This window comes from Lotus japonicus, chromosome 3 (assembly GCF_012489685.1).
Source record: "Lotus japonicus ecotype B-129 chromosome 3, LjGifu_v1.2".
Taxonomy (NCBI): Eukaryota; Viridiplantae; Streptophyta; class Magnoliopsida; order Fabales; family Fabaceae; genus Lotus; species Lotus japonicus.
In genome coordinates this window covers 74,960,325-74,974,136 of record NC_080043.1, presented here as the reverse complement: position 1 = coordinate 74,974,136, position 13,812 = coordinate 74,960,325, and the positions used below count along the sequence as shown (strand labels likewise).

At 36.1% G+C, this 13,812-nt stretch overlaps 1 protein-coding gene across 1 annotated transcript; it reads right to left on the bottom strand.

Annotated features, from left to right (window-relative positions):
• Positions 1–12,977: 12,977 nt before the first annotated feature.
• On the bottom strand, positions 12,978–13,343 carry LOC130749105 (uncharacterized). Its single transcript, XM_057602393.1, has one exon. It carries the CDS (start codon positions 13,341–13,343, stop codon positions 12,978–12,980), a length of 366 nt encoding a protein of 121 aa, XP_057458376.1.
• Positions 13,344–13,812: the final 469 nt, after the last annotated feature.

Below are 13,812 nucleotides of genomic sequence, written 5' to 3'. Positions count from 1 at the left end.
GGTCACTTAGTACTGTACACTTTTTTTTTCTTGCAACTGTAGTTTACATGTAATTGCAGCCAACGAGAATGGGAAGAGTATAATTAAATTTAAGACGAATATACTCAACAGAAAGAATGAGAGAGAAGCAAAGTTCCGAGACGTGGTTGATCAGGAGAATGCCGAAGTGGAAATTAAAGAGATAGGTGAGGCAAGACCAAAATCAAAATAATGAAGATTGAAATTTGGAGGAACGAGTGAGATGCACGTTATGAGATTGGGAACAAGAGAGGGGTAAACACATTATACACGGAGAGATTTTGAGAAATCAGAATCTCTGATAAGACTATAAGTAGATTTCTAAATTGTGTATGTTTGGTTGGAGAGGTGAGAAGACATGGTCTATCTAACCTTCACTGTCAACGTTTGCTTGGTCATCCTTGACGAGTGGTCTGGCTATGGAATTTTATCATGGCCACAAATGTATCAAGGAAAAGGCAAACAAAGGGATACCAATTTCAAAACATAATGTGGTGAATTGGGTATTAGGAGGTTGAAATTTCTACTAGACTGTGATCGTGATGGAGAGAGTCAGCATTAAGGTAGCCTATATATAGGAGTGTCAAGGAATTAAAAGATAGTGCCTCAGTGGAAGTGAGGCTATGTACTTACTAGTAATAGGATGGTTGTGATTTTGACAACAATTATGGGCAGCATAACTAGTGAATAGGTTAGGGATGACATAGTATACTTATTTCAAAATTGCAATATCGGAATAACCTGGTGAAAAGACGAATATAATATAGCAGGTAAGATCATTTGTGTATCAATACACATATTATAAATAGAAGGACCGTTAAGCACTAAATACCGCATCAGATTTGGATCCCCTCATGTGTTAATCTCACATGACGCATATCCCCTTTGTTGGTCACCAACTCAACTCAAGTTCTGCTGTTAGCATTGATTACATGGTACATATTTGGATACACAAACACACAAGTCAGAATCACAGTGGACAACCCAAAAGGCTAAGAGGGTTGCTTCTATACTCTCTGATTTTGACTTGGTTTTCAACCGTGTATCTAAACATGCTAAGAGGTTCATCAGCAAGGCAAAAGACTGAAGCAATGGCACACATTAAAAACACAAAGCAATAGCTAAATCAAAATAAATGGAGTTGACAGGGGATCTTGTCTCAATCACGGACAATGTTAAGTTGTTGCCACGAGGTGGAAGCATAATCAAATTAGATAATTGAAATTTGCAAGGCAAGCATTAGTTGAACAAGTATATGCAAAAGCAACAAGCCAACACTAAAGAGATGTTATTATCAGAACCCCAAAGTCAACACACAATAAAGCTACAAACATGTAACTTATTGCACTAATCTCATGACATGACTCAGGTTAACTACTAGAACCAGCAATTAAGTAGACAAAGTACTCATAGTAATTACAGAGCTCAATAATAGATGTATACAGTCATGATATAGAGCCCTTATTTCTTTCCACTTTTCTTGAGGCCAGAACCTCCAAAGCTTCCCTTCTGTGATGCCTTGGCTTTCAACTCTTTTAGAGCCTGTTCAGCACATGAGATAGGGTTAGATGTAAATAGGATCTTTAGTCTAACAGATCAACTCAATGTACTATATGCTAAATTATATCTCACCTTCTCCTCTTCTTTTTTCTTCTGAATGTTAGCCATGTCAACCTACAAAATACCGACACAAATGAGTTAAAAGTTAAAACCCTATAAATACACATACGCTCACACACCAATCAATCGTGTTGCAATATAACTCCACAGCAAACAATACATAAAACTAAACAAAAAGTATAAAACATAAAAGTGATATAGCAGAACAAATAAGACTGGTCCAGGTTCGTGTTTACCACTCCCCTCTGTTAACAACCCGTTTTTCAGTAAGCCAATTCCCCAACCCCCCAAAATCAACCACTTGCCACTCAAAATCACACACAGCATTTCACAAACTTTTCCATACTCCACCCCTTACCGTTTCCAATATAGACCTATTTAATTGGGTGTTAATTATTATAAGCGGGCATATAAACAAAACAGTTGAATGATGTGATGTCAAACTGAAAGAAAATGCAAGAAGAAACATAAGTTAGGTCTCCATTTACTTCCTAATTCAACAAAAAGATGTAACTCATAGAGCAAACCAGTTGCTGAACTCTGTTAACTTCTGAATGATGCAACAAACAAACAAACAATAAAACAAATGGATACAGAGGATAAAGAGAAGACTACTGTTGCCATAAACATTGAATTCTATGACAATATGGCTATTATTTTAGACTAATCCAAATAAATTTATGATTCACCAATTTATTAAAAAAAAAGAATGGATTTGTACTAAACCTGTTATAATCTAAGACACCCAATAACCCAACCAATCCAAGACCCCAGTTCCCTTTATTCCCTCTTCCCTAAACTTACTAGTAATTCTCAAACCAAAACGCATCAATCAACCTTGAAAATTATATTCTTTCTTCTTTTATGTAACAAATTAAATTAAATATAATAATCTAAAGAAGAAAAAAAGCATAATTCGAAAAGGGATTTGAAGTTTGAACGACATACCTCATCGTAATCCTTCTTATCGGACTTGGGTTTCTTCAAAGGCTTAGCTTTTCCACCTAAACAAGTCCAAAACGACGAGACAAAAATCAATTAGATAAGTTCGCAAAATCAACATCCCTAATCCTAATTAACAGATCTGAACATAAAATTGGGGAAACAAAAAACAACAAGTTTAAGGGGAATCAATGGATCTTAGAAATCAGGAGATTTGGAAGAATCACGGTACCTTGCTTGGAAGACATGGTTGCGATGTAGAGCTAGGGTTCGGTCCTGAATACAGAAACGACAAAGAAAGCAATAGCACGCAACACGATACGACCTTACCCTCGACTCAGTTTTTCTTCAGCGTATTCAATTCATTTATATATAGTGCCAAACCACGGGTCTTTCTTCAATCTTCTTTTTTTGAAAAAGATATTTTTTTAAAGGATAAAATCTAAACAAATATACATATTAAAGGAGAAATCTTTATATATTTATATCTTAATTTCATATTAAAAGAAAAAAATGATTTACCTTTGTTTTCATATAAGAATAAAAAAAATTGATTCACCTTTTATTGTAACCAAATAATGGGTAACTATCTTTGAGATCTTTACGCTTTTATTTAGGAGTTAACATCTACCGACCTCTCCAGCATATTATTGGCAACTTATCCAGTAGTCTAATTATCATATTTTAAAAAAAAAAGATGATTTCAAAAAGAAAACTACAACATAATCATAAAGGTGATTTAAAACGGAATAATGTACTCTAATGTCTCAACTAATCCGAAAAAAATATATGTATAAAGATATTTTTTAATTTCAAAGATAAAGATAATGAGAGAATAATTTTCTTACTTAATTTAATTGATTGATTTGAATATCTTTATAATCTCTAAGTGCGTTTGTTATAAGTTTTAGAAAATTAGAAAATGATACTCAAAAATTTTATTCTTATAAATATCATGATGGGAATGTTATTCTAGGGCATCTTTTAAAAAAGTGTTTGGTTAATAAATTCAATTCCTAGATATGCCCTAAAAATTATTTAATTCAAATATATAAAGTATAAAATTTTAAGTAAAAAAAACAATAGAATAAAATTTGTAGAAGATAATGTAAATTGCATGCTTGGGAGTACGGGTGTAAATAAGTCAAACCAAGCCTAGCATGCATTTTTTTTTTTTTGCGACCCAAGCCTGACATGCAACCTTTCAACAAGCCGAATTTTAAGACATGTCTTGACCTGTTATAAGGTCTGGTCTGGCCTACAAGCCTACTTTAAAGCCTATTTAACAAACAATTTCAAATAATGAAGACCAATAGGCCGGTAGACTAATAGGTCATGGGCAAGTAGACCAGCGGACTAATATGTTTTTTAATATATCATTGCATTTCCTTATCAAATAATAAAACATGTATATGCATTGATAAAAATAATATTACATAAACAAGTCGGCTTATCAAGCCAAATAGGTTTTTTTGATTGTCTGGGCTTGGATTTTTTAGTTAATCAAGCATTTTAAAAAGCCTAGACTGTTGAAAGGTTTTTACCACACGTACTCTTGAATCCCTTTCAAGATTCAATTGTAGTATAACAAAGGGTTATATCGTATCCACAGATAATTGGAAACACAAAGTCGTTCTTTAGCTAAATCACGTAAGCAATGAGAGTTTCAAAATGATTGATTGTTTCGGTTACCAAAAGAACATGTAAGTTAACAATACGATATAAAGGAGGTTTGAAATCAAGAGGAGACAATTGTTGAAATTGGAATTCACCGATTGACTTTACGCACTCTAATACTTCATACATAAATCTTGTCCTATGATTGGTTTTATCACACCATATCTTATCTTACTACACGGTTTTCCTGTGCGAAGATTATCGTCTTACTAAATTAACTCTCAATCTCTTGATTGATTAACAAAGCAAGAAGCATTAAGCATTAAGCATAAATGTTAGTTTGACTAATGATCCAATCATATCTCCAAATCTTAGATTCATTAGATGATATTTACCTAGATCATATTCAATTAGCTAGTTCTCACTAAAACCAAGTTTCTCCCTCCTTATTCTTCTTTCTATTTGTATTGGCTTGAAGTATCCCTTGTACTTCTATTCAATATAATTCTTATTGCCTATAAAAAAAAATCAAATCGATTTTTATGTCTTAGGCGATCAAGGCAAAACAAGCATTAAGAACAAAGTAAAATCATTGAAACTATTCATAGAAACAGAGATTCATATCTACATAGATTTAAGTGAGTGCATAAAGGCCAAAAGGCTACAACCAATCCCAACAAAAAGAGCTTAGGTATCCATTTTCATGGATCCTACAAAAAGCTTACAAGAGAACTAAGATGTAAGTGACGATCTGTGCCATCGCTGGCATAGCTCCAGCTCGATGGAATGCTTACCCAATCTCGTAGTTCCTTTCTTTTCTCTTCTCTATTGAAATCTCTCTCTAAAACCAAGTTTCTCCCTCCAAAATTCTGATGTAGCAGCAAAAGATCTGATCCATCTTATTTAAAGAGATTTTGGCCGCCCCATTCTGGCTTAGCATTGCAGTTGATTGGTTTTCTTCTTATGGCTTAGCAACAACACTTGTGCTAAGCCAGTTGCCTTCAATTTCGTTCAAAATTCACTGCCTGTTTTGGCTTAGCATCAGATGCAATGCTAAGCCAAAACCTTCTCTTTTTCAATTCAAATTATCTGCCTTGTTTTGGCTTAGCATAAGCTGCAATGCTAAGCCAAAACCTTCTTTTTTTTCCCTATAATTCTTTCCTCTTAGTTTTTTCTTCTTCCCTACATCATCAAACAAACTTAACATTAAACATATTCTAGTTAGAGTTGAACATATTATAACTAAATATATATATTTACAAATTCTAAACAAGGATAGTAAATTTGATTAAAAATCCACATAATTCACAAAAGGTAAGTGCCAAAATTAATAATTGAAATTAGGTAAAATTGACACTTATCAACTCCCCCAAACTTGAAACTTGGTTTGTCCTCAAATAAAAGGTATTGGTTATCAAAAAACATATTCACAAAGGTTCTTGAACAAGCATGACTCATGAACTACCACTTTCAAACCCTTTACACATTGCATGATTCTCATTTTCAAAACAACATTTTCAATTAAGATCATGTGAGCCTAAAACATTTTACCAAAGTCATAATACAAGAACGCACTCAATATGAGATTCTAAGTACACATTAACTTTCCAATCAGGGATTCACTCAAATCCTCATCAAAATTATTATCCATGAGATAAAAGGGCAAAGTGTTTAATCAATCATTGAACTACATAATCAATCTTGCTACCTGACTCAGTAATCATCAAATTGCATGTTTAATCCTAAATCACAAATGTTTTTCTAGGGTTGTAATGGGGTATGGTTTCAAAAGGCAATTGGTTTTTCTGGATATTCAAAGTACTTTCAAATCAAGAGATCAAACAATGATATGTATAACACCCATGAACTCTTCACTCTCACCTTAACCAATTCTTTTGCTGTGTGACCATTTTCACATCATTTACACCCCAACCTTTACATTTATTTTCAACTTCACAAGCTTCTTCCTCTATTTTTTTTTCCTTTTTTTTTCACCTTTCTCAATAAAATATTTACACAAAATTCAGAAATTGCAAAACTTTATATCTAAAAGCATCAATAACCTCCACTCCCCCAAACTTAGCATGTTTGCATACAATCCTCTCATCAATGCTCTCTTGACTTAAAAGTATGTGCCTATAAAAAAAAGGGAGAAACATTGTTTTTTAGGCTTGGGTCAAACACAAAAACATGATTTCAATTTCAAGCTCAAAAGGGGTGCAATTGGAATTCATAATCAAAGGTGGGCTTATTTGGCTAAGTAGATATTTACACTAAAGAACAAAATGCCTTGATCCGTTTCCTTCATTCCCATACAATTAAAATCAATCAGAGTCTCAAGCAAGCTCAATTATGAAAAACAACGACGATTCTCTCTTTCTCTCATCTGACCAGTGTTTGGCTACACTGCCTCACCCAGCTTAGGGGTCCCTGTTGTCAAGCAATTTTCAAATGATCTCATGTAAATTATGCAATCATATCATAACATGGCATCAAGTGAGTGCAAAACACAATGATCTAAAATTTAAAAGCACACATCATGCTTAGTTTGGCATTTCATGGTTCATGCTTACTTTAAAACCAACCAATTTCAAGAGAAGTTTAGAAGATGAGTCAAACAAAGCTCTGAAACAAAGCTCTGAATCTAACCGCATGTCAAAATAACACAAAGTACTAAATTCATCCTAACAAGTATTATAAAGTAATAAAAGTACTAAGGCTAGTAAATTAAATGACAGAAAATAAAAGTGAACTTGGGTGAGTGGTTGTAGCCATCAATCCTCAGCTCCATTAGCTCCATCAATCATGTGGTCATCAGTAGCAAGTCAGCTTCTGCATAAGTAGTAGCTCCATCTCCATCTCCATCTCCATGAACAGCTCTCTCCTCCTCCCTGGAATTTGGCCTGTACCCATGCCATTTGAGCATAGCTCAAGAACTGATCATCGGTAGGCCACACAAAAAGCTCAGGCCCGTGATGCTGAAAACAACGCCTGATATGGTTATACATAGAAGTAGTAGCCATGTATGTGGCTCTTTGCTGACGAGAAACAGGCTCCAAATAGGTTCGTTGTGTTGCTTGCTCTATCCGGAAAGCATCCTGTTGTGCAAGGATCAATTGAATCTGCTGTTGAATGGTGGGACTATCTGGACATGACTGTGTTTGAATCGGTGGTGGTTCTTGCTCCTATTGTGGTTTTGGTTGGATTATTTTTCTTCCTCCAATTCTGCAGTTTCTATTGATGTATTGCACAGTGATTGGTCTCTCAATTGCTTATGTATTGCCTTAGATATCAAGCGAGCCAAATTCACTTTCCATTTACTCATAATTGAATAAATGATTTAGGCAGTATCCATAGTGATGAAAGTGGTATGAGAAATTGGGCATACATTGTTTAGCAGAAATGTCGCCCAAGTTTGTGCTAGTGGCTTCATGTTAGATTTCCTGAATCTCTTCGTATTTCTCTTTGAAGTTTCATAAGTTGCACCAAGTTCACACAACAACTCAGCCACTTTATCATCGTCAAAAGAATGCACAAGCCTCTTTTCACTCTCCTGTAGGTACAAACTTCATTCTCGCCTAAACCAAGAGGATTATCCAATAGATCATTAATTGTGTCCCTGTCATAAAAAATATGTCTTCCCTTCACGTAAGACTCTTTTCTCTTCTTTCTTTTGTCACCGGGTCTTGGAATTGCATTTGCATAAAAGAGCTTGACCACCTCTTGATTAAACATTTGAGGAAATTTTGCTAGTTTGTCCCACTTTCTTCTTCTCAGCTCATCTCTGATGTGCCTCTTTGGAAACAAAATCACCAGGATCATACCCTAGTGAAGAAGTGTCTTGTTGAGGTGACTGGTCATTTTTCTTCCTCTTTAAGTGGTTACGTGTCTTAAGTCTTGTCATCCTGAAAAACATAAGAAGAGTAATTTTCAAAAATTAGAATTCATAATCAAAGAACATATCCAAGAGTTACTTTTGACTTCATCATGAGTTCAAGAATCATTATTTCAACGCTTTATGGTCCCCAACTTTTTTTTTCACATTTATTCACTTCTCAACAATTCAGATTTGTTACCCTTTTCGAAAAATTTAGCATTGTGAACTCCATGGGTACCAATGAATCAACAGGTCAAGAATTATCATGGCTTACTATTCCCAAAAATTCAAAGCTTGTCAAAATTTAACGCATCTTCCCAAACAAGCATATAAACAAGCCATATATAATACAATTCAAAGCACATAAACTTTAGGCTTAATATATCAGAAGGCCCCTAAAATTGTAAAGGGAATCAGTTTCAGGGCCTGTAAAATTTTCGCATCAAATTGGGTCCCTAAGAAAGTTTTTTTAATTCAATTAAGGTCAAATGCTGTCAAACCTCAATTTTGTCCTACTAAGCAATTCCACATGGCTTTTTAATTTTTTTTAAATAGAAAAATTGTGAAACTTTATTTTTTATTTCCAACTCATACATTAAAGCATAAATAAAAAAAATAAAAACTTAATAAAATCCCTAATCTAAATAAAAACCTAATCTAATACCTAACCTAATCTAATACCTAACCTAGTCTATATTAATATTAATCCATAATCCCTAATTAATAAAACATCATGAACAAACCCAGAAATAATCATTTTCTTCCTAATCTGATTCATCAACTCCCTAAGGACCCAAAACCCTATATGTAGAAAAGTGCTGGTGTTGGGGTGGAGGAGGAGGGAGTGAAGGAAGAGGCGCGGTCGGAGGAGATGAAAGAGGGTGGATCTAGGGTGCGCGGTGGTGGTGCGATTGGCGGATCTGGGATATGGGGTGCGTGGATCTTGGGTGGTGGTGGTGCGTGGATCTGGGATGCGCTTCCTCTTCCATTTCTCAGGGACCAGTATAAGGAAGAGGAGGAATTCGAAGAAGAAGGGGAAGGAAGAACCAGAACGACAACGACAACGACCCAATGTCGTTTCGGTGTGCTCAGGCCGCGATTTGGACTCACAGGGGAAGAAGAGCTCAGGCCGCGATTTCCAAGGTGCAAAAACAACCATGGATGGCCAGGGTGGTGAGTGGGAAATTTAAGTTCTCAACCGTGTTTTAGAAGGTTGTTTTGTGTCTGGTTCTTGAGCAGTGGGTTTAAAGTTCAGTGTAGAAAAGTTTCTGCTACCTTCCCCTGTGTTCTCTATTCAATTTTCTTTTGGTTGGGTTCCTAGTCTTGGGCTTGCGGGTTCTGTCCAGTGGTTGGCTGCTAGAAAAATTGTGAAACTTTATTTTTTATTTCCAACTCATACATTAAAGCATAAATAAAAAAAATAAAAACTTAATAAAATCCCTAATCTAAATAAAAACCTAATCTAATACCTAACCTAATCTAATACCTAACCTAGTCTATATTAATATTAATCCCTAATCCCTAATTAATAAAACATCATGAACAAACTCAGAAATAATCATTTTCTTCCTAATCTGATTCATCAACTCCCTAAGGACCCAAAACCCTATATGTAGAAAAGTGCTGGTGTTGGGGTGGAGAAGGAGGGAGTGAAGGAAGAGGCGCGGTCGGAGGAGATGAAAGAGGGTGGATCTAGGGTGCGCGGTGGTGGTGCGATTGGCGGATCTGGGATATGGGGTGCGTGGATCTTGGGTGGTGGTGGTGCGTGGATCTGGGATGCGCTTCCTCTTCCATTTCTCAGGGACCAGTATAAGGAAGAGGAGGAATTCGAAGAAGAAGGGGAAGGAAGAACCAGAACGACAACGACAACGACCCAATGTCGTTTCGGTGTGCTCAGGCCGCGATTTGGACTCACAGGGGAAGAAGAGCTCAGGCCGCGATTTCCAAGGTGCAAAAACAACCATGGATGGCCAGGGTGGTGAGTGGGAAATTTAAGTTCTCAACCGTGTTTTAGAAGGTTGTTTTGTGTCTGGTTCTTGAGCAGTGGGTTTAAAGTTCAGTGTAGAAAAGTTTCTGCTACCTTCCCCTGTGTTCTCTGTTCAATTTTCTTTTGGTTGGGTTCCTAGTCTTGGGCTTGCGGGTTCTGTCCAGTGGTTGGCTGCTAGTCTTGTTTTTATATCTCCTGGACATATCTCTGTTTCTTTCTTTCTTCGTTTTGTTGTTCCTTTGTTTTGAAGCACTGTTGGTGCTTTGTAAGATTGTGAGAGGGGAGGTGTTTTGGTTAAAAAATGGGGACTTTGTTGTGCCGTTATGGTTGATGGTATAGTGGGTGGTGGTGGGTTAGAGGAGGAGGAGGAGGAAGAGAGATGAGGTGGTGGTGGTTGTAGACTGCTGGGTTTGATGGAAGAAGGGGAAGTGGAAGAAGATAAAGAGGATGAAGATGAAGAGGTAAATGGAAAAATGTGAGAGGGATAGTTAGATTAGGTTAGATTATTAGTTTAGTTTATTAGTTAGATTATTAGATTGTTTAGTTAAGGGATTATTATATTATTCTGATTAAATAATTGACTTGGATTTAAAATTTTCTTTTTAATTTTTTAATTAAAAAATAATTATAAAAGCCACGTGTAATTGATGACTAGGATAAAATTGAGATCTGACAGCATTTAACCTTAATTGAATTAAAAAAAATTTCTTAGGGACCCAATTTGATGCGAAAATTTTACAGACCCTGGAACTGATTCTCTTTACAAATTCAGGGGCCTTCTGATGTATTAAGCCTAAACTTTATACATTTCTTTCAACAACTACCATCACGTGCTAATTTGATTATGTATAATACAATTTAAGCATTTCCAATCATTTAGCCAAAGAAATTTCAAATTGCCTTCTAAGTTTGGTTTTGTTCTATAAAGTATTGAAGGTTTGTATTACGTATTTAAGGTTTGTACTCTATATGTTTGATATTTGGTTTGAGTAAAACTTAAGAGCCATATCAACAATAGTCATATTAATTACTTCCCAATCAGAACACTTCAATTCAATTTCAACTTAACTGCAGAATCCACACCACCATACATGACATTGTCACTTCAATTCAGTTATGAATCTAAGTGTCTAAAATAGACAGAACTCAAGAGCCCAAATTCACCCAAAATTGATGAACTCAAAGTACAAATTTGAGGGACCAATGATCCCTCAACCTGGAATTTTGAAATTTCCCCAAATTAAAACCCTAAATCATGAAATTAAAAACAGAGGGAAGGAAACTTACCTGGAATGAGCGAGAAGAGTGATTGTGGGCGAGAGAAGAAGAGTAGAACGACAGAGATGTAGGACGAGGGACGAGTGAGAGGGACGAATAATGGGAAAGTGAGAGATGAGCAAGAATGAGTGAGAGAGATAATGTGCAAGTCGTGTTTTATGTTTCTGAACATGACTTTTAAAAAAGCTTGTGCTTAGCATTAGAACCTATGCTAAGGCAGAATGTTACAGATTATAAGCCCCCCCCCCCCTTTTTTTTTTCTTTTGTGTCGCTTAGCCTGAGTTATAATGCTAAGCGAAATCATCCAATAGAAACTTCTCTTTTTCTCTCTCTCTCTTGCTTAGCATGAGTTGTAATGCTAAGCTAAAATCATGTTGTAATGCTAAGCCAAAATCATGCAGTGCTCTGTAAAATTTTGCAGAAACTTTGAAACTTTAAGCTCATCAAATTTGATCAAAACTCACCCTTAATACACAAGTCTCATGCCTAGAGTTTGTGTAAATACGGTTCTCGCACAGGACAGATGTCGAACGCGATGCTGGGACAACCGGTTCGACAACTGACTAACAGTAACAAAACCAGAAAAATAATAAAGTAGAACACAGAAGATTGGTAACCCAGTTCGGTGAAACTTCACCTACGTCTGGAGGGTTTGCACCCAAAGAAAGGAAATCCACTATCTCAAGATTCAGGAATTACAGACACTCATGAACACCACAGTTCATAGTTCACTTCCTAATCTACCCAAGTGTATTTCTACTTAGTATCTCAACCTAAGTATGAGAGCCCTCTCTCCCTTTCTCTCAATCACTGCCAACAGTGATTGGTAACAAACAATCAACAATCAGAATTTGAAGAATTAAAGAACACAGAACACAACTTTGCTTTATAGAATCAGGGAGCAAAGTTTGTTCACAAGAAACAAGGATAAAGAACAATGAACAACCCTAAAATACTTGATCTCTCTCTATTAGCTTCAGTGGTCTTCAAGCTTTAGGTCTTCATCCTTTTTATAGACTTCAGCAGCAGCAGCAGGTAGGCACTAGGGTTTGCTTGGGCTGAAGTAACAGATTGCAACAACAGATCTAAACTGAATCTCCAAGATATTGTTGCAAAATTCAAACGTAAAGATAGAAACCAATCTTTTAATAAAGATTGTTTCAAGTTTCAACAAATAACAACCCACAAATCAAAACCCTTCTGGAACAGCTACTTGATCCTCAAGTAACTATAAAAACATATCTTCATAAAATCTTCAAGGGCCCACAAAATCAAACTTAAGCAAAGGACTGATGTCCTAGCTTCACGAAATCAGATGCCACGGCATCTGCTTCGACAATCAGTTGTTTTTGACAAAATGCATGACAAAATGTAACAACAATCTCCCCCTTTGTCAAATTTTGTCTAAAACAACTCACAGATCAGAGAGGGTAAACATAGAGAACCAAAGCTCCCGCTTAGCAGCAGAACTCCCCCTCAAATGATGCATCCATACCAACAACTTGCATAGTTGGAATATAGAACATAGCAGCAGAACATACTAACTGCAACAGAAACAACACAGATTCTTCACCAAACTACTCCCCCTTTTTAACAAAAAATTGGCAAAGGTAGCACAGCATAAACAAACCATCACTTCTAAGACCAGAATGACAACAATTCATGAACACTTTCAATAACTGACTTCTTACAAACGGTAGATGGTTTAGAACCCAAGGCAGATTGATGGATTTGGAGATCAAGTTCAGATGTGTCAACAATGGGGTTTGGATTTCCAGCAGAAGGTTCCATATTCACATCTGAAGTAGTCTCAACTAATGTCTCAACATGAGGTTCGACATTGGGAACAGAAACAGATTCAACTGATATCTCATGAATCACATTAGGCACAATAGCATTAGGATCTACACTTACAGATTCACCTATGCTTGCATGAACAGTTGCTGGTGCATTTGAGACTTCAAGAGAACTTGCAGCAACAAATTTCTTCCTCCATTCCTTCATAACATCTACACCAGAACTCGGAGATTTAAGAAGAGCAACATCCTTTGAATATGATCTATTCACCCTAGATGGCTGTGGAGACATCTCTTTCTCGCCGAAGAACTTGACTCTAACTCCTTCTTTAGGTTTCCATTCTTTCCTTGATGAAGCTACTTGTGGATTAGTCCTTGGTTGATCATGAGACTGAGGATATCCATATAGCTTGTAACAGTAAGGCTTTATATGACCAAGTTTGCCACAGTGATGACATCTCCAAGTAGATTTCTTGGATTTTCTGAACTGAGGGTACACATGTCGTACAGAATGATGTGACATTGGGTCTGACATTGGTTGCTTAGTTTGCTTTTCAGATGAAGCAGACTTATTTGCACTCTTGTAGCTGAAGCATATCCCCTCCATATCTCCAACTGTTTTCCCAACTTCCAGAATCTCCTCTAACACATTAGTACTTTTATTCATCATATGAATA